Raw genomic sequence first — 22,685 nt, 5'->3', positions numbered from 1 at the left:
AAATTATAGTTGAGTCATCGATGTCTGAGATGTCTGAACAACCAGAGCTTTTATCAGAATACGAACTTCTTGAAAAAGGTAAGGTATCTATAGAAAGCAATTATTTCAATATATAGTCTTTTTGCAAAACTTTATTTCAACACAAAAGTGGCAAGTGCTGCAGTTAAAGCGGTTTGCGAATTTAAAAAGGAAGCTCGAATTACTGGATATCGATTGCCCTTGCGGATATAATCTCATGTTCTGCCCTATTTGTCAGGAATACTAAATTCACACTGAACATATAATACACATACTAAATAATTATTTTATTAAATGGTAATTAGCACGCGTATCAAACTATTTATTTTAAATTACTGAGATTCCCCGTGTAGTGAAAACATTTCTATCGTGCCAGCGTTTGGCGACGGCAAATGCCGCGCGCGTTAAACCTTTGAGAAATTTCTCAGTTGAAGTATCTCCTTCCATTTAATCTACGTTAAAACAATATGCAAACGGCAAACTTAAATTTATATGCGACTCCGCCGCGACTAAACTCGTCGCTTCGATATAACTTTATGTTAAATAATTTTAATATTGACAATGCATGTCAACGACTATATAATTAATATGTCTTCTTGATGAATATTATACTATAATATATATATATATATATATATATATATATATATATATATATATATATATATCTTTGATATATATACCTCAGTATAATATACCTCAGTAATCTATATATGTATATATAATAAATTTATTAAAAAATTTTTTTTAATTTAAAATTTATTAATAATTAATTTATTAAAATAAATTTATATGTTAAAAATTATATGTTAACAATTTGTATATTAAAAATTAGTGTAACATGCAACTTGCGTTTTTAACCCATCTGATTTTCCCTGATTTCTATTGCGTTAATTTTATTGCTCCTTATTAATTGTTCAGGTTAAAGGAAAGTGTCCGAATATTTTTATAAGCGCGCTGAATCGATCATAACTGTCATTTAGTGTATATATTCTTTGATTTCTATATGTACTGTAATATAAATTGGCAAGCAATTTCTCGTTTCTGATGTCATCAAATAAGGACAGCCATAGCGAGAATCCAGGAGCCTTAAGATTATTTAACAGAAAGTTACTATTTAGTACACGTATCAAATGTTTAGTTTAAAATTGATTGTTTCAATCTCATAGTAACCTACCTGACAGTTCAAATGTGCAGGCGGCCTAACTCTCGTCTTGAAACGAAGAGAGACGATTTTCACCGCCTCTATCATGGGTCTCACCAATCGAACTAAAGAGATCACGTGACGTGGAATGAGGATATTTAAATACATTTGGACGCGCACGAGAGAATTGATATATTTGGAGAATAAATCTTTGATTTATTCTTTTAGCTGCACTGCTAAATTAGTGCAATAAGTTAGAGTGAGAACAACATATTTGTCTCATTTTAACTTATTACACTAGTTCAGCAATGTAGCTGAAAAGAACAGACCAAAGGTCATATCTTACAATCAAGTAACGGTAATATTATATCAATATTATAATTTTCTACTTTTTTCCCGGCTTTATAGCTAAAGACAGTGTAGCTTTGCTTTTCTTTATTTTAAATAAAACTAAAAGTTTTATGTCAGCAATAGTTTCTATATTTACTAGTGTAGCAGGCATTCATTGTTGTTAAGTTATTTTTTACATATGTATATAAATAAAATATTTTATATATATGTATATATACTTTCAATAATCTTTCCTTTCCTTCACTCCATACATTTAGGAAGTGTTCTGGACTTGGGACTGGGAAATCTGGTAATCTTAAATAAAACTGTTATAAAGTATTGTAGGTTTAAGTTGTGTGATTATATGGTAAGTTATATTAAAGTAAAATTTGTACAAAATTATGGCATACATTTGATATATATAACTTACACACAACATATTTTTATTAATTTACCAGAGGTAAATATAAATCCACGGTAACATATAGTGATATTAAAATCTTTCAGGAATGAACATAAAAATAGAAATTAAAATCAAGCAATGATTATGTAATAGTATATGATAATCTTCTATAGGTGATCATATTCACATTATAAGACAGGTATACGAGTTTAAAGTACGAGAGTACTCTTCCGTCAATATCTCTAATACAACAATAATATATGTATATTTATATGGTTCACGTTTATCTAATATAAAGTAATTTATATGACAATTTCATACAAATTTAAGGGAACTTTTACAAGAACCCTATAAATACTAAAAAATTATAACATCAGCCATATTGCTAATAATGTTACAAAAATAAGAAATATCTATAATATTTTTAAATCGTAAATACTTAAAACTTTTCAAACTTTTAAATCGTAAATAATTAAAAGAATATATATCTAAACATCAAGAATTAAAAGTTATAAGGTCAACGTCCTAGTAATTAAACATGTACCGATAATTGAATTACTAATAATATACTTGTGTTTGTTAAGATGCTTATCAATAAATGAAACAAAATGACAAAGTAACTAAATATTTCTTTTCATTTATTTGATTGTTTTGTATATTGCAAAGCATTTCAACAAAGAAAAATACAAAGCCAATATGTCAATCATGGGACATATTGGCTTTATGTTCGACCACTGAGACGTTTACCTTAGAGAAAAAAAAGCGTGTGTGCTACCTGAAAGACAGAGTAGCATCGATTTGATGTCTCAAATATTATATACAGATTATCTGACAATGACACAATGCTTGTGTGCAGAATGAATCAGGACATTGTCAAAAGAAGGGTTATGCTGGAAATTTCAAAATTATATCTACATGAATTGATTATATATTTTCTACGAGATGTATATGACACGGCCGTTTGTCACGTAAACAATATAGATTATATAAAATATTGTAAATTATATACATGTTCAAATATAATAAATTATATATCTGTTCAAATATAATAAAATATATATCTGTTTAAGTCAATTTGCTTACTGGGTCACAATGTTTGGTCACATGTAAATTAAGACATTTACACGTGAACATCCAAACATTGTGAAGAGATTCTAGATATTTTGGATGAGATTTTATTTACAAAGATTGCCTTAGCACTTTCCGTGCAATCATACACTTTCGTTGATATTGTAACAATTCTTTACTAACTATTGTGAAATCTGTAAAACGAAAGAAAATTTTCCTGTACAGTTTAACATACAAGCAAGTATTATTAGTGCTACTAGTGTTGTGCCGCCAGATACTCTGTATAAAGTGAAAAAGAAAAAAAGATCAACGCGCAATAATACAAAATTTAGCTTTGACTGTAAAATTTAGCTTTGACTGTAAAATTACGTTACGACACCATCAAATGTATTGTAGGCTACCCACTGCGATGATTCTGCACGAAAGGAATTCTCTCCTCGCATTATACATTAGAGCAGTCGGTCGAATTCTTGTCGGACGAATTCTTCGCGCGACAGTTCGAATTTTGTACGTAGAGGTTGATCTCCTGAAGTGAGACCCCCGTTGTGATGGTGCGCGAGGCACTTGTGCTGTGGCAATCATTGCGCGTTGCGTTTCTGGAGAATATGTCTTCCCGACAGCCAAATTTTTTTAGTAGTAGCTTCCTGATCTTGTCCTTCCACACGAATATGATGAAGATGATGAGACCCTCCAAAACGTTCGCCATGTCGCAGATGTACAAGACGAATAACGGCACCTCCCTGAACATCCACGTTATTATATTCATGGACTTGGTTATGCCCATTAGAATAAACAACTTCAGGTACAGGCTGAACCTGTAATATATTTTTCATGTTATATTTCTTGCGATTACGGCGCGATCGATTAGTTTTATCATCGACTACGTTAACGAGGACAGCCTAAATTACTCAAGTAATAATATCCGTGCAAGTGCTGTCTATGTTTACAAGATTACGTTGGTTAACACAAAAAACTAATAATTAAATTTAATTATGTACAAACAACCTTTGAGAGTTTCAAAATTATAACATCAGGCACATGAAATTCACGGTAGAACGATGACTGCAGATTAGAGTGACTATTTCAGTATTTAATTCAAATTGTTTTAAAATTGTTTTAAAACTGTTATATTGCTCTGCTATTTATTGGTTATAACAATATAACACGGCAACATAAATATAAAACATTTTTGCATTATATGTATGTTATGTAATATTTTTATATCTAGATATTGGGTTATTCGTTTAAAATTTAAAAACATATGGCTTAAGATGTGTTTATATAGTTTAAGATAATTTAAGATGGTTAAATGGCTTTTAAATGGTTTAAGATAACTTAAGATGATTAGATGGCTTTTTCTCGTGCGTTTTTCATACGTAAAATATGGTGCATTAACATATAAAAAAAGATGATCACGAAACGGCAAAACTTGTACCATGGAGTCAATTTTTGTAGTATTGTGTAAACGTAGCTATTATCTTAATTAAAAAGATGTTTCGCAAATACTACAAAGTGGAACCATTAAAACGGACCACTATCTCTGAAATCACCTAAATGCGTTAAAATCGCTGAGTTTGATAATCTTGCTATTCACGTGAATATTAGAGATTTTATCCACAAGGATGAATATTTCTGGACGATCGCGGCTATCTTTAAATAGACAAGTAAATGTTAAAAAGTAACGAGGCAAATTTCGAGTGGAGCTTAAAAGTTTTTCTTAAGAGGTCTTCTGAGAAATGTGGCTTTCATTTGTCCCTTTTACACCAAGAGCATTCACTTCGATTTTATATTCGCACGGTCGTTCGTCATTCTTTCCGGAATCCTAGACGCTTTCGCATCGTCGGAGGAATCTCGCGCCCGCGATCAAAACGGCGGCCATATGTTTATTTCTTCAGAAGATTTCGTAAGCAAGCACACGATTTACATTTCGTAAGATGAAAGCAAACCACGGCATGGGAAAGTCTCTGTCTAAAAATAATCACCATGTTAGCAACGAGGGCTGATCGACATTTTGCGAAGTCATTCGCAAGAGGCGCTATATCGATGTTATTAATTTTATCAGTTATGTGGATTAATGCATGTATCCCCAATGAAAAATTTTTCATACATAATTATATAAAATTATATAAAATTATATTATAATTTTATATTATTATATACAATTATGTATGAAATTTGCCCATACATATTAATACATGTTACTTATACAGGGTTGGCAAAAAGTCCGGAAACGGTCAAATATCTCGAAAAGGATCAACTGTAGCGAAAAATATGTAAGTAGCAAAGTTATAGGGTTTAATAAAATGTACCTAATGATGGCTAAGAATTTGACTTTGGGTGGAGGACGAAGGTCATACGAAGATCAAATTGAATTTTTTAAATTAGACCCCTCACTTTTTATTACATATTTTTGTCGCTTATTTCAAGGGCTTTCCAAAAACCTATAATAAAGCATTTTTTTATTAGGCATATTTAGAGTTATGAGGCTTGAAAGGATTTTGGTCTTTAACTGTTTCTGTTTCGTAAAAACGTATCACTGTCTTCTGAACGGTGGATTTAGCAATAAAATTGCGATCAGGATATGCAGCATTGAATGTGTAGATCAGTTACTTCTTCGTATGATCTAATATGGTCCCCAAATTTTCGATAAAGAAACAGCATTATCTTTTCTTTATCGGTTAACATTTTTAAAAAAGAAATTTGAAATTGTAGTTGGAAAAAGAAAGGGAAAAGACAAAGAGTAAGATGCGAGAGAGCACGACTCGTTTTTAAAATACAAAGATCGAGAAGCGTTATCGTGAAGCGCGTGTATGCGCGAGTTTTGACTGAATACGTGTGATATTACGTCGTGAATAAATAATCGCGTTCGATGCGAGCGAATGAACAACTAGGCTGGGAGCCTGAAAAACATAAACACAGAAGAAAAACTAGAATAACTTTGTTTTTCGTGTCTCGAGCTAGACGATATGACGGGCTTAGTTGTTCATTCGCTCTCATCGAACGCAGTTATTCATTCATGACGTAATATCACATGTACTCAATCAAAACCCGCGCATCTCGCATCTTACATTTCACGGCTGCCGAAGGGCTTGGAACCGACACACCGGAAGGGCGCAACCTTCACACCGAATACAACGCGATCAATTAGTTTTATCATCGACTACGTTAACGAGGACAGCCTAAATCCAAGGAGTGATATCCGTGCAAGTGCTGTAGTCTATGTTTACATGGTTAACATGAAAAACTAATAATTAAATGTACAAAGAACCTTCGCGAGTTTCAAAATTATCAGGCACGTGAAATGCACGGTAGAACGATGATACACTCATCCATACATCCATACATACATACATACATATATATATATATATATATATATATATATATATATATATATATATATGTAACATTTTGACAGCTTGACGTTTTTTACATACGTGTTTTTTTTAGGCGACCAGATTTCCCAGCCCATTTCCCAGCATTTACATATAATTTTATATATAATTTTATATTATTATATATAATTATACATAATTATGTATGAACAAATTTTATATACAATTATGCATGAAAAATTTATCATCGGGAGATGACGATCATCATTTCAAGACGATAATGACGACAATGCTCTTTTCAAATACGAACCTTTGCTTGTTGTCATTGTGACGTCTGCTTTCCGAGCTTCTCTGCTGATGAGCCATGTCTTTCTTCTGCTGTACGATCTTTAACACCGTGGAAATGAACAGGAAGATGTTGCAGATAACAGTGATACTTATGGGTAGGAAATAATACAAGTTGTCCGCTAAAAGTAGAGAATAAATCGTTAGTGTTCACGTTTTACAAGTTATACGTGATATGTGTATCCTTCATTTTAATTAATAGTAATAATAATAGTAACTAGTCCAGATAGTCAGAGATGCTGAACATAGCATGCAAAAATTTAACATGGACTTTGTGATGCAAATGTGTTACAACACATGTATTTAAAATATACTGTTTTAAGAAATACTATTTCACTATATATGTCATATATTTTTAAATTTAAAACGCTTAACTTCTAATCATTATAATAATTTTGGATTAACTGCCTTCTTTTGCCGGCAAATAAACAGCAATTTTCATGACATGTTATCTTTCTTATATACTTTATATACTAACAAAATTCTTGTTATATATATCTTTGTTTACTTGTGCTACAATTTTCAAAACTCAATTCAGTCATCATATGTCAAAATGTCTATCTGAGGTATAACATCAACTTTATTAGTATTTTATAACGACTTTATGTATATATAAAATATATAAATATTGTAATATATGATTAATCATATATTGTAATATATGATTATATTAATTTACGGTTTTGTAGTAATTTTTTTACTTTTTAGGTAAAACGATTGTATTTTTATATCGTTATAATTTTATGAAGCGCGCGCGCGCAACGTATACGCCTTTTGATCTGTAATATTTTACTATACTTTATACATATTGGGACTGTGCATTAATTTTAAAGGATTTTCAAGAGATGGCGTAACTAGTACTATATCGCATCAGGTTTTGCTATAACGCAAACACAATATCGCATATTGTTGCTACCCTACTGAAAAATTTCTATTGAGATAACAAAAGAATTCCCAATTCAATTCTCAGTTAAATTCTCAATTGAATTCTCAAATGCGATTTCCGCAAAAATTCGCATGTAAGATCTCAATTGAGATATTTGCATCTGATAGAAATAATTTATTGAAAATATAATGAAATTTTGCTGAAATGTTTTTGAAAAGCATTCACAATTTTGACCCAATTTCATTAAAATTTGATTATAATTTCACTATAATATTTCGTTAATATTTTATTAAAAGTATAGAAAAATCATTATTAATTAAAATAGATTGAGAAAAGTATAATAAAGTATTATTTTGTCTAAATAATAAAAAAAACTGGCATTTTATATTGTGTGTCGTTTCATTTATTCGTGAGATTCGCGTGTCACACGGATTCGATAATCCCGTGTCACACGGTCACCTATCTTTAGATGACTATGCGCGTCACCTATCTTTATATGACTTTTGCGAGGACGTTGTATGTTTAAATTCAATTAGTTATACAATATTGTATCAATATTAATCGCATTGTGATTGTTGTTACGTCCTTTGAAACATTTACCGATAAATATGTCATTACATTTTTAAACGATGTAAGGCTGAGTTCCCACTGAGCGCGTCACACGTCGCGTCTGCCTGCATCACGAGTTAACCAATCAAATTCTCTAATTGGGATGACGCAACGCGCGACGCACGACGCACTTGTTCCAATGGAATGATTTGATTGGTTAATTCGTGACGCAGGCAGACGACGCGACGCCTGACGCGCTCAGTGGGAACTCAGCCTTAAGAGTATATTGTAAATATAATCTACCATGATATCATTACAGCACATTGCCATTACTAGTTCCAGTACGATCGTTGAGGTTAGGCACTGAACAGCGCATAGTCATCTAAAGATAGGTGCCGTCTGACACGGGATCCGAATCCCACGCGAATCTCACGAATAAATGAGACGACATACAATATGAAATGCCAGTTTTTTTATTATTTAGACAAAATAATACTTCATTATACTTTTCTCAGTCTATTTTAATTAATAATAATTTTTCACTGAATTTTTCTACATTTTTAGTAAAATATTATCGAAATATTAATGAAATTATAATAAAATTTTAATGAAATTTGGTCAAAATTGTGAATGCTTTTCAAAAGCATTTCAGCAAATGTTCATTATATTTTCAATAAATTATTTCCATCAGATATAAATATCTCAATTGAGATATTACATGCGAATTTTTGCGGAAACCACATTTGAGAATTCAATTGAGAATTCAACTGAGAATTGAATTGGGAATTCTATTGTTATCTCAACAGAAATTTCGCAATAGGGTACCTCATATCAAAGCACCATCATGTGGTTTTAGTTTTCAGTATGTCTCACTTTGCCGAAGTGTAAACATTGTTTTTTTGAGCATTGAATATGTCGAATTTTGTGCCAACAAAACGCAATTTGCGGGAAGCTTTGCTTTTTCGCTTCCATTTGAAGAAAAGTGCTGCTGAAAGTCAACGAACGCTCTCGGAAGCTTATGATGATTATACTGCATCGATTTCAACATGTGAGTACTGGTTTCGACGCTATAAAAAAGGTGATTTTGACACGGAAGACAAGGAACGTCCAAGCCAGCCAAAAAAGTTTGAAGATGAGGAAGTGGAAGCTTTACTTGATCAAGACCCGAATCAAACACAAGAAGAATTTGCAAAATCATTAAATGTTGATCGATTAACGATTTACAGACGTTTGAAGGCCATTGGAATGATTCAAAAGCAAGGAAATTGGGTGCCGTACAAGTTGAAGCCGAGAGACGTCGAAGGCGCAAAATGACCTGTGAATTGTTGCTTCAAAGACATAGAAGAAAAAGTTTTTTGCATCGTATCGTGACGGGTGATGAAAAATGGATACGCCACAATAATCTGAGGCGCAAAAAATCATGGTGCAGGCCAGACGAATCATGAATATCAACAGTAAAGCCGAATATTTATGGTGCCAAGCTCATACTCTGTATTTCGTGGGATCAGCTGAGTGTAGTGTATTATGAGCTGCTCCAACCCAACGAAACTATCACTTGAGAACGCCCAACAACTACCAACAACAATTGATGCAATTGAGCCGAGCATTGAAGCAAAAACGGCCAGATTACGCGAAAAGACATGACAAAGTGATTTTCCAGCATGACAACGCTCGGCCACATGTTGCGAAATCGGTCAAGGAAAAAGGGTTTAACTGGGATGTCCTATCACATCCGTATTCTCCTACCGCATCCGTATTCTCCAGATATTGCTCGTTTCGTTTATCACCTATTTTGATCGATGACTCATGGCCTGTCTGAGCAGCGGTTCCATTCTTATGAAGATATAAAAAAATGGATCGATTCGTGGATAGCCTCAAAAGATGTATCGTTCTTTCGACATGGAATCCACCTATTACCAGAAATATGGGAAAAGTAGTGGCTAGCGATGGACAATATTTTGAATGATCAATTTGTAACCATTTTTTCACAATAAAGCGGTATTTTTACCAAAAAATCCCTTAAAATTAATGCACACACCCAATATATTATCTTATAATAACGACATAAAAATATAATCATTACATTTTACTTAAGACCAATCGACATTATGCGAGGTCATTTGCAGGAAGCGACATATCAATATTATTAATTTTATGAGTTATATAGATTAATTCGAAAGGGAAATCCAGAAGGACTTTATTACAGAACCCGACATAACAGTAACTTTATTGTGTGACTTGAATGTAATACAGTTTGTGTGAATGTAATATAGTTAAAATAAGCACGCAAAGGACGAGGCGTAAGCATACGCTTCTACGAGGCCTAAACACACATATTACAATCAAAGTCCTTGCAGATTTAACGAGAGTTAAGCGAGACGGGCGCCAACGTTAAAGGAAGACGTTCATTTATGTCGTACTTACTCGTTAACCAACATTTCAAGAAGCCAAGCTCCGGACTGATAACAGATTCCGATATATTGGGGAAGAAATCCATGATGAAACTAAGCATAGTAAGGATGGAGGTGCAACCCCACACGTAAATCGAATACATGATGAACTTCTTTTTCTCCCGTTGGTTCACATTTCTTTGTAACGAGCGGAATTTTCTGCAAAATTATTTATAGCTTATTAACATAATAATGAGAAAAACAGGCGCATGTATTACAAATACACGTTAAAACAGTTATCACTTTTGGTCAAGTTTCCCGGAAATCCGACCTCTTTAAATGCTTAACCTTTTTTTCGTGCTAATTAAAAGACGATGAGTTATATGTGATATAGATAATTAATTAGTAAATGAGAATGTAAGCTAAAATACCTAATTATTGACATTAGTCACTTTAACACTTAGATACTTTTAGTCACATTAACACTTCAACAAAAACCTGTTTTTTATGATTGCAGTTAAATTTCTTGTCTGCACTTTATGATTTCAAAGGGGAATTTCATAATAAGATTGATGAAAACCACCGCTGGCCGCAAGAAAAATTAAATTTTTCCAGATATACACTGAGAAAAAATTTATCAAATTTTAAAAAAACGTTTGTTTGGATAGTACTGTGAAGATATTTGTTTAAATTAAGCAGTTATTTTCTAAAATTAAAGAAACAAATTTATATATTTAAAATTTCTTTATTTAATTTTAGAAAATAATTACTTAATTTAAATAAATATCTTCAGTATTATCCAAACAAACGTTCTTTGAAATTTAATAAATTTTTTTCTCAGTATAGCAATATACGATATATATGAGGCATTCTTCGTCAAACCAGCTATCCCCTCTACCCAAAATTTGTATGGATTGATTAAAGTCAACCGGGGCTCAAATTTTAGGTGATCATGTCTAGTGTCGTTTGTCATCTGGCCTTTTGAGAAATTTATCATGTCGGCTCTAATATGGCGGAAATTGGAAAAAACGATGGCAAAATCCGTACGTGACTTCCTATACACCACACAATTACTCAAATCGGTTCTAACATGATCAATCCAAGGTTCTTAAGGTCGCTAATTATGGCCTTAAGACCTTAAATGTACCCTTTATGCATTTGCGAATTAATTGAAGTTTTCTAGAGTATTATCATTAGATTCAACAATAAGCGCTCTGAGGTTAGTAGTTCCACTTTTGTGGCTTTCCCGGCAGTCTAAAGATTAAGGACCTTCTCTTTTCAGATGCATCTGAGAAATACGGTTGGTACTAGAATATATAGAGTATAGGAGTGGTCGATGCGCGGGGCTGCGGACGATGACATAAGAGAGTAACGAGATTCTTATTAACGCGTAGTTTGAAGTTGCTTATATACGTGCGTTAAATCATACATTGCAGTATCCCGACACACAGGCGCGCGCGCCGCGTAATTAGACGGGGAAGCGAGATACGCGCGGCTTAGCGCGGCTTGGTGTAGGCGAATGCAAATTACACTCTTGCGATGACACTTCCGCAAATTGGACCATCTACGTTGGCGGATTGCGGCGTAACAGGTCGTGCCAACGTGCCTCTTTCATTTATATTCGGCTAACGAACGTTTAGCAGCTATTGCTTCGACCAAACTGAGTTGGGGCACATTTTCTTAGGACGCGCTGACCATCCCACTTGCGGGGCCGCATTCGCTTCGCCAATGAACCCCCCTACGCTCGACCGATATAACCGCGGAAAGCTGTCGATTCCAATCGCCAAAAGAATCCGGGAACGCTATGTAACCCCCTTCCGGTATACGCAAAATCGCGCGAGCGGAACCTCCTCGTCCTTGTGACGGGCGCCGTCCGGCCGCAACGTCACATATATATATATATATATATATATATATATATACTTATAAAGGCGTATTTTATGCAAAAAATATTAATTCACGCGATATAACTATTTGTTATCAATTTCATATGATATTGCTTCCATAAATAAAGAATAACTGTCCTTACTGTTCTTAAACGATCGGTAAATTGGCCGTTTACCTTATTCAAAAGACAGAAATTATCTCACGGGGTGATTGGTATTCAAATTTCTGACATAACACGTTCTATCATTTTAGTATCCAGATTCAAGGCGTTTTAGAAATACTGCGAAGGTCACACATTCACACATACGCATCACGATCACCGATTCGACTGTTTAAATACAACTCGATGAAATTGCGAGATGAAGTATATAGCTCGAGAGTATTTTGCCACTTACCTGAACGCCCACCAAATGTCGAAGCACATCACGTTCAGCCAGAAGAAGCTCGCCATGTCCGAGAAGTAAGCGATGAAGGCTGAAACAGGCAAATAAATAGCGTCTCAAAATCAATACATGGAAGTGCAAGAAAACCTTGCGGATATTATTCGACCGTGAAAACTACACTATATATTCTTTCTCTGTATCGGAAACTCGTGGGAAAATGTTGCGATAAATATGTAATAAGTGCGTGCTTACATCAAAAGAAAAGAAATCTTTCATTAGAGATACATATATCTTGCAAAGTTTTGATAAGATAAAGAAGAATCTATGTTGATACATTTATGTCAAAAGATTTGTCGTTTTCCCATTAAATTCTACGGGAAAATTTGGATATTAGGAGGAAAATAAGAAAGTCTTCGTTAGATGTCTGAAAGAATACCGAGTCGATGTTATCTATTTTACATGTACTCCTTATTAATTCCTCGAAATTGGATAATTTCATATTCTATTTCACTTGACGAACACGACAAATCTTTCACACAAACCTAACACATATCTGTACGGCACGCACTCGAAACTGAAATTTCATCTATTACTTATTCCCGTACTATTCTAAATTTCTTGGAGTAAAATTTTACTTCAAATGAATAAAAAGTATTTTCATTCGAAACGATAGTGAAAATTTTGTCATTCGAAATAGCAAGAGTGAGTGTTCTATTCGAATTGTTAAATTGAATGAACTTACCAGTAAAGTTCGATTCTAATTATGCCCGTTGTCTCGTCCAGATGGAAACTGCGCAGTCATGCCTCTGCACGCTCCTTGACAACAGAATTCAAAGGTACCGCCAAAATGAAAAAGCGCGCCGCTGCTCGCCTAGCAGCACTCGCAGTCGCGAGCACTATGCGAGCGCCGCGCACAAAATGTTTTCTCATGAGTTCGAAGCTTCCAGGCAAATCGCGATCCTCGGGATTGGCAAATAAGAGACGAGTGGGAGTCCATCCAAACGGGCATAATTAGAATCGAACTTCACTGGTAAATTCGTTCAATTTAACAATTATGCCCATGTTGTCTCGTCCGGATGGAAACTATGTAGCTGTTCAAATCCAACGATTTGCCACTGGGAAGAATCTAAGATATAGAATAGTCAGGTAAAAATAAATGTCTGAAAGAATATAGAAGCCTATAAAAAAAATGGTATAATAAACAAAGTTACACTAGAGTAAGATATGACAAAATTAAATTATAACCCAGGAGCCTGACTTATACCCAAGGAAGATTTAAACTTAAATATAAAGAAAAACTATGTAGACGTAAAAGTCTATAATATAAAATAAAAATCTGAGATGAAAAGAAACCTTTACAAAAGGTGAACCACAGAACAAAAAATAAGATATATACTATTCCTCCTATATTCGCTGTTAAGCCGATTTATGATTGTAAAATCGTATTGCTGAAATTCTCTGGGTTAAGTATCCGTCTATTGTAGAACGTAGTAAAGACTTGGGACATGTCGGTCTCGCTTGCCACATGTTTAATCATGTCGAGTGAAACATCTTTTAACACAGCACGTGACGTTGAAGTCTGTCGAGTACTGTGCGCTGAAAATATGGAAGTGTCAATTCCAAAATCTTCTAAACCTCTATGTATCCAGCGACTGATCGTTTGCGCAGAAACTTCCCTGTGTGGTTAAGAAAGCGAGATAAATAAAAAATCGCATGTGGAAAAAAACAATTTTTCGGTTATATTTAAATAATGCTCTAAGAGGTGAACAATTCAGAGATTCTCATAATCTTTAAAATGGGAGAAAAGCAAGTAGGGGTTGAGACCGACCCGGCGCTAATGTTTTGATTCGGTCCGGTATCTGAATGAAAAGTTTTTTATTCAATGAAATTTGCCAAGTTCTTAGCAGAGCGATAGTTTGAGCACGGTGACCAGAACCGAGAGCGAAAAGGAGTACTAATTTCCTAGTGATAATATTCAAGGAGGCTCCCTCATATGGATAAATAGAAGACAATTTAGATATTACGGGAGCTGGATCCCAAACAACATCATATCGCAGTCGAGGCGGCTTTAATACTGATATCTCTTTATAGAAATGTCTAATAAATTATGATGATTCCCAACTTCATTCTGGGAAATCAAAGAATTACCGATACCCTGACGTTTAAACTTGAATAGAAAAAGGTGTTAGCTAACTCCTGGGCTAAATACTAATACTAGTACTCTAATACTTCAGCGATGGATGGAAAACATGGTGATATCCTCTGACGCTGACAGAAATTCCACCAGGAGCGAAGCGAGTGGGAATATTGTTTATTCGTCGAATCCAAAAGAGAGGTTAGGAAAGCTGGTAGCGCTGTTGACGGCAAAGCAAGTTAAGTAAGCTTTAAACGTTTCCCTGTAAACTAAGTCTTTCCCAAAAGTGAGTAAAAGCATCTACACAATTGACCCTGAGTCCGGAAACCAAGATACATATCCATCGCATTTATTCGCAAATAAGTCTATATCAAAAGGACCAAAGAATCCTGCGAAAAGCTGCCTCCAATAAAGACCACTTAATGTCGGTATCCGCGATTTAAGATTCAGCGTTTGCAATAGAATTTTCTATAGACGATATGTAGGAGGCAAATATGAAGATATTTTAATCATCACATTCACACCAAATTTGTCTAGAGACTTCGGAGAGATGAGGGAATTTAATAGACCCGAATTTGTTAATATAAGCTAGAGCTTTGTATTGTCAATGCGAAGTAAAATCTCACAGTCGAAAAGATCCGCTGCAAAACAGCGTAGACCATTAAAAATCGCTTTTAGTTTTAATAAATTTATGTGAACAGTCTTCTCGCTCTTAGACCACCAGCCATGTGTACGTAAATCGCCACAAGAAGCTCCCTCCCATTCAAAGAGACGTTTGTCAAGATTTCCCAAGCAAATCTGCTTGAACGAATCCTATTCGTTTGACGAATTAGAAAAAATGTTGATCCACTAAGTAAAATCTTCTTGAAGATGTGGAAGAATTTCCATTAATATTGAATAGTTCTCGTTATTTCTAACAAGGGATAGAAATTTATCTTTTTTAAATTTCTTAGTATAAAAGAGTTTATATTGGACTGCTGGACGAATCACAATAAGTGAGCCCATAAACCTAGCTAACTCTCTAATGGAGCATCTTATTTTGCGTGCTAAACTTCTTGTTAATTGCAGCAATCTTTCCCGACGTAGAGGTGGAATTGTGGTCGATTGATTGTTAGGATCAAACAAAAAGCTTAGATATTTACATCTAGTCGAGGATTCCAGAAGAAATTTCGTATAATTTATCACAAAACCCAACTGTAGATCCAACTGTAGGTTAACCGAGGCAGTGACATTCCTCATTCCTTAGCCTGACCTTCCTCAGTGGATGAAGGTCCAGTGGACAGGCGGCCATCTGCGCCTGAGAAGACGACTGGTATTCGTCACGTTTAATCATTGCAGGGGTCAAGCGAGGAGTCAGCAAAAAGAACATTGGAAGCTGACGTAAGTCCCCTCGACGTTAACACCCGTAGCTGCTGGCGTGGTTATACAAGAAAATAGATATAAAAGAAGAAACATATCGGCTATGTCTTCTCTTTGCCAGGTAAAACTGGGTCGAGGAGAGGACATATCTGATACGACGCCCGGTCAGCTTGTGCGACCGTATTCTTCATTATATTGCTTTGAGGCACATGAAGCAATTGAGGAAGGTGTCGGTGAACATGCGTCTTTAGGAGGGATAATCTTCGAAGGCAACCCAACCTAACCTGTCTCCGAGGTTCTAGGTTATATTCCTCCTAATACTGGGTCAGAAATTCACGAAAATCGTTCCCTTATAGAAATATCATACTAAGAATCATTGATAATTACTTATTATCCAGTATTTTTAATACTGAAAATAAGTAATTATCAATGATTCTTAGTATGATATTTCTATAAGGGTTGAGAATCCTGAAAAAATCTTTCCCTGGATCGCAGTATTCCTTTGATGACACCCGGCAAACGAATATCTGTGGATCTTCCTCTGTGTCCTTTCACCTTTCGCGAACGATCGTACGATCTCTCTCTCGAATATATACGACCCTTATAGAAATATCATACTAAGAATTATTGATAATTACTTATTATCCAGTATTTTTAATACTGAAAATAAGTAATTATCAATGATTCTTAGTATGATATTTCTATAAGGGGAGATGATTTCTTCTCTCACGAAGAAGAACTCCTTATGTTTCGACATTGTACTTTGTAATAAAACTTGAAAATAATATCGAAAAAACACTGACTATGCAGTATATCTTTTGCCCAAGGGAGCGAACAGAACACAATAAAAAAACAGTATGCGTGCGGCACTCGCATAGCGCTCGCGACTGCGAGTGTTGCTGGGTGAGCGGCGGGGCGCTTTTTCATTTTGACGGTACTTTTGAATTCTGTTGTTAAGAAGCGTGCAGGGGCACGACTACATAGTTTCCATCCGGACGAGACAACATGGGCATAACTTTAAGTTGATTGTGACTTCACACGAGTGTTTCGATTAAAACAAATACTTGAATATCTAATAATACAAAAAATGTATTTAATTATATATAAATTATATATAATTTAATATAATATAGGATGTTTCCTAAGTACACTAGGATTTATAAACGCCTTTACATTTCCGGTATCTGGAGAATTGGACTTTTTTGATCTGGCGCATCTTTTCTCAGTAAACGTGAATCGTAACTGCTAGTTACTGAATAAACCAACGACTAATTAACAGTTACGATTCATGAGAAACGATGCGCCAGATTGAAAAAATTCAATTCTCCAGATAAAGGAAGTGTAAAGACATTAATGAATCCTAATGTACATGTCAAAAATGCAGGAGATGATTCTTCTCATCAAAATAAAAAAGAAAACATTCATATAAACATATGTCCTAAAATGCTTTATTTTTAAGATATATCCAGTAAACATGATAATATCAAATAACATTTTAGTGACGCATTACTGCCATTTCTAACATCAATAATAAGTCATTGATATATTATTTGACGTCCTGCTACTTGAATATTACTAGAAAGAAGTAGCTGAAAAGTAAAATTATTTTTTTACCAATAAAAGGACAACGTTGAAAAAAAATTCAAATTTTCTTACTTTTTATGTAAGTAAAAAAAGTAATATTTTATTTATTCAATTTTATTTTGTCAAAGATGAAACACATTCTTCGATAATAGTGCGTGCTAGCGAATTTTGACAAAAATACGTTTTGTATATACAAATGTCTGAGGATTCTGAAAATAAGACCGTATTCGCTCTATCTGGGAGAATTAAAAAAAGTTATGCAAAATAAAAGTAACCATCCCTAATTTTCAACTTTTATTTTCTGGGGACGAAAACCATCTCAAAGTATGACCTACTATTAATACCAGACGTTAAACACAAAATTAAACGTTTTTACATTTGACCGTTGTCTTTTCATCTGCAAAAAAGTTTTTCTCAGCTAACTCTTCCGGGATGTGTATTGCGGAAATGAAATATTTTATATGAATATATGAATCTGTTTTCTTATCTTAATGTAAAGAATCACTCCTCCTGTATTTTTTATATGTACTTGGAAAACACCTTATATGTCTCATGTATAAATTTTGTCTCTGTATGGTTATATATTAACCATGAAATCTCCTTTACTTTCATGGAATGTTTTCTTTCTTTCTAGCTTATACATAAATAAATATATAATAAAATTATTATATATAAATATATAATAAAATTATTATATATAATAAATTCTGACTCTATACAAGAAAATATTTTAATCGATCACAGTGAATACATCTCTGTGACGGTGAAATAACATCAGACTCACTTTTGAATTTCGAGTGAAAATACTCGACTTCACTCGACAATTCAGAGTGGAAAATTCACTCCGTTTTAGTAAAAATCATTCGTATGGGAGTGATTCTGCGCTCAGTCTGCTTTTCAAGTGAAATTCTACTCCAAGAAATTTAGAGAGTGTCATTTTAATAGCTCCTGCACACAGGACGCGGTAATGTTTGCCGCACGACGGAAGTCTGCGCGACAGCCAATCAATATGTTGTTTTTCCGTAAGAGCTAGAAGATTATTACGGAAAACAGCATATTGATTGGCTGTTACGCGAACTTCCGCCGCGCGGCAAGCATTACTGCGTCCTATGTGCAGGAGCCATAAAGCCCTAATTAATTCCTCAGTCATCAGAGAGTAATATACGATGAAGCAAGAGCGAAAATACAGTCGAACACAAAGGATATACACGTTAGTTGTATCGATCAATTATACGGTCTGTTCAAGTTATACCCGATCCAATGCAGATTGCATCCGGCAAAACGTAAGGTTTGTCCGGTATCAGCTTGTGCGGCACGAGGGATATATGCGCAAAGAATAATGAGCCAATATATCCGCGAAGTATGTAACCATGCATGTTCCAGAGGTCCGGCAGAATGGTGTACACCACGAAGGTCAACAGCAGGAACAGCAAGGACACAAAGGTACCGATGAATACTAAGGTGAATTGCACGAGCTTATCGACGGTCGTAAATGTAATATCATAGCACATTATCAGCTCGTATTTGCTGTTGTTCATGACGGCGAAACAGTAAGATGTCGGATCGATGGAGCTGTTCAATAGCGTTTGCACTGAACCGTTGGTCAGAATTATGTACTTGTCCTCGGGATATAAGACGGAATCGAAGTAGTGTCCTTTGACACATAGATTTGATACGAACAATGGAAAAACCTCGTTTACCTTCTTGCCTGTCTCATGTACCTCCGGGAAATCATATTCACTGTCATCGGGCGTGCATATGTCATTGATTATACGATAGCCGAGTTCGCAACAAATTGGTATACAGACTGTCTCATTGCAGTTCTTGGAATTCGTTTCGTTCGAATTGCTTCCTAGGCGAAGCTGCGACGTGGTAGAGTTGCCGTCGCTGGTCTCTGTGGATTTGTCGCGAAGCTCGGCCGGCACATTCTGACTGCCGTTCTCATCGAGGTTCTTCGTGTAGTTATTGTCAAACTCATCCTGTACCGAGTCCTTGTCGTCCCTCATGTCCCTGTCGTGCATCATGTCATCCTGCTGCTTATCTTCATAAGTGGAATTACTCTGATTTTCCGCCGCGTAGGCGACCACCAGTAGAAGCGTGTACCACACGATGAGATTTAGCCGACACATCCTCGGTCTTCTACCGCGTACGCGTCAAGAAAGATACTGAATTGAGTTGGCTTCTTTCTACAACAGTCCCCGCGAAATATCCAGTGACCACAGCGATGACGCGAACTATGCAAATGATGTGTGTGATACCGTCTATGATTTGGCAGCGACTTTCTGTTGTCGAAGAGCATAATCGCTTTCGCAGCGAGCGCGCGAAAGAGCACACAATAAGCCACCTCGAGAATGCAGGTCTTGGCTCGATCTCTAACAGCAATGTGATACGGGGAAATACATTAACCTCTTTATGAATCTCATGACCTGATGATGACTCATGGTCTAGTTATGACTTTAGGAAATTTGTGGTGCAGCGTAGCGAGTATTGGTTTGGCTGCTTGTTAAGAGCCTTCAATGCTCCGGCAGATATGTATTTTTCTTTTATACTTTTATACTTGCAAGTGATAAGATGAGTCATTACGCCCGAGCGTCGAGGAAATTTCTTTCTACCGTCTACTTCAATGTGATCTATTTTAAAGGGAATCGGTGTCAGTTGGGTAGTGTTACTTGTGAGCCATTTATCACATCGGTAGAGTGCTGTTTTGCTTTTGAATACTTCTCTACTGATAACTTCGCAGGTTATACTCGGATTTCTGAATTTCGATGCGCATGCTGCGATTAATGACTGTGCTTTAATCAATGTTTTCTAGACGAATTGCACATGAATTGCCATAATTTTGCAATAAATTGCAATAAATTTTAATTATCATTTTGGTACTACTTCTAGAATATTTCTGGAATGAAAGTAACTAAATTTTTAAGTAACTAAGACATAATATAGAATAATAGACAAAATACTAAATTTTGTGTCATAAGACGTCTTTGAGACATGTTCAAGACATCTTTAAGACAAGTTTATAAGATATTGTCTTAAAGATGTCTTAAAGACATCCTAAAGACATCTTATGATTTTATTTTGGACATTTGATGGTCCAGGACTTATTACTCTTAAAATATATTTATCATAAATTTAATAAAAGCTTATTTTCATGCACTCAAAAGAAGAACTCATACTTTTGACAAGAATATTATGAAACTTTATTAAAGAAAAAGTTGGTTCGACTATTAGAACTAAGAATATGTTTTGAGTGAATTTGATGCTTATGAAATGAACGTATGATAGATTTGCGGATATACAAATTTTGGAAATACTTGAAACAAGTCACCTTTGAATGCAGTATATATTTTTCTGTAGTGTAGATAGATTTTCTGTGTATGTAGATATTTTGCGAATACATCAAATCTTTGTCAAAGTGTAGTTCGGTATCGCTAGTGATTTATACATAACAAGAATTTGAATCACTTCTCTGTGATTTTGAACAGAAACGTCTCACCAATAACATCTCTTTCTTCTGATAATTAAAATACACGAGTAAAGGCAAACTTGTCTTACTTATTTTCGAAAGTGATTGTTGTTTGCACGAAATATCATCATGTGTGAATAAGTGATCAGCAAATATTGATATACAGTATTCACGCGTAGTTTGCGGTTTTGCTGTATTGTGATAATACTTACCGGTTAGTAAAATATCATTACTACAACGTTATTATAATGATATTCAGTCAGGGTTGGGAACATTACTTTTTAAAAGTAACGCGTTACTGTTACTGTTACTTGCGGTAAAAAGTAACTCGTTACCGTTAGAAACAATTAATGCTGCTTTCCGTAAAGCCCATTCTACAATAAGCAATAAATCTTAAGTCATAATAAAATTGACTAATCATAGTTGACTATTAGAAGGATAATCCACTGTAATTGGTCAATTTTATTGCAACTTAAAACTTATTGCTTAGTGTAGAAAGCTTCTAAAACGTGATCTACAATGAGAACTTAAGCCATAGAATTTAAGCTTTAAAGCTCTAAGCCGTAAGAAATTGACCAGTCACAGTTAATTATTTTTCTTATAATGTGATTGGTCAACTTCTTACGGCTTAGGACTTAAAGCTTAAATTTTATGGCTTAAGTTCTCATTGTAGACCACTCTTAAGGGGCGCAGCACACGAATTGACATAACAGTAACGTACCGTAAGAATTGGCCAATCACTTTGAGTATCGTCGAACCGTAAGGTCGTCATTTTTGTGAATACTCGATTGTAATTGATCTAATTTTATGGTATGTCTTACGTTACTGTTATGTCAATTCGTGTGCGGCGTCCCTAAAGTCCATTCTACATTAGGCGCAATCGCAAGATCGCAAAGAAATTGACCAATCATAATTGATTATTCTTCGATCGCAAGAAGAACAATCGACTATGATTAGTCAATTTCTTTGCGACCTTGCGATTTGCGATTAATGTAGAATGGCTTTATGTCGTTATGCAAGAATGTGTCCTTCCCGCTTAAATATCTTATATTTTGTCTTTATATATGTATAATTTATGTACTCCCAATGAAAAATTTTTTATATATAATTATATAAAATTATATATAATTATACATAATTATATATTATTATGTATCAAATTTGTCCATTCATGTTTATATATTCTACTTATATATGTAATTATATATAATTATGTATAATTATATATATAAATTCATATATAATTTTACATAATTACACATAGATTTATATGTAATTATACATATTGTTATACATAATTGTGTATAATTATATATAATTTTATATGATTATATATAATTATACATAATTATGTATGGACAAATTTCATACATAATTTTGCATAAAAAATTTTTCATCGGGCTA

The 22,685-nt window shown here is 34.4% G+C and overlaps 1 protein-coding gene across 3 annotated transcripts in view; it reads right to left on the bottom strand.

Moving 5' to 3' along the window:
• Nucleotides 1–1,844: 1,844 nt before the first annotated feature.
• Nucleotides 1,845–22,685, bottom strand: part of LOC116841268 (probable G-protein coupled receptor Mth-like 3) — a 25,822-nt gene continuing 4,981 nt past the window's right edge. The window contains exons 2-6 of one of the 3 annotated variants that reach the window (XM_032809008.1): nt 19,068–19,954; nt 12,751–12,829; nt 10,503–10,687; nt 6,609–6,765; nt 1,845–3,778 (exon numbers count right to left, since the gene is read on the bottom strand). In XM_032809008.1, the coding sequence (XP_032664899.1) occupies nt 3,406–3,778; nt 6,609–6,765; nt 10,503–10,687; nt 12,751–12,829; nt 19,068–19,944 (1,671 nt within the window). In that variant the 5' untranslated portion in view covers nt 19,945–19,954 and the 3' untranslated portion in view covers nt 1,845–3,405. Of the gene's footprint in view, nt 3,779–6,608; nt 6,766–10,502; nt 10,688–12,750; nt 12,830–19,067; nt 20,649–22,685 lie in introns of those variants that run through there. The other 2 variants (XM_032809007.1, XM_032809006.1) reach the window with 2 other exon arrangements.

This window comes from Odontomachus brunneus, unplaced genomic scaffold (assembly GCF_010583005.1).
Source record: "Odontomachus brunneus isolate Ranch 3 - 2012 unplaced genomic scaffold, Obru_v1 Obru_scaffold_015, whole genome shotgun sequence".
Classification (NCBI taxonomy): domain Eukaryota; kingdom Metazoa; phylum Arthropoda; class Insecta; order Hymenoptera; family Formicidae; genus Odontomachus; species Odontomachus brunneus.
This window is presented reverse-complemented; position numbering and strand designations above follow the sequence as displayed.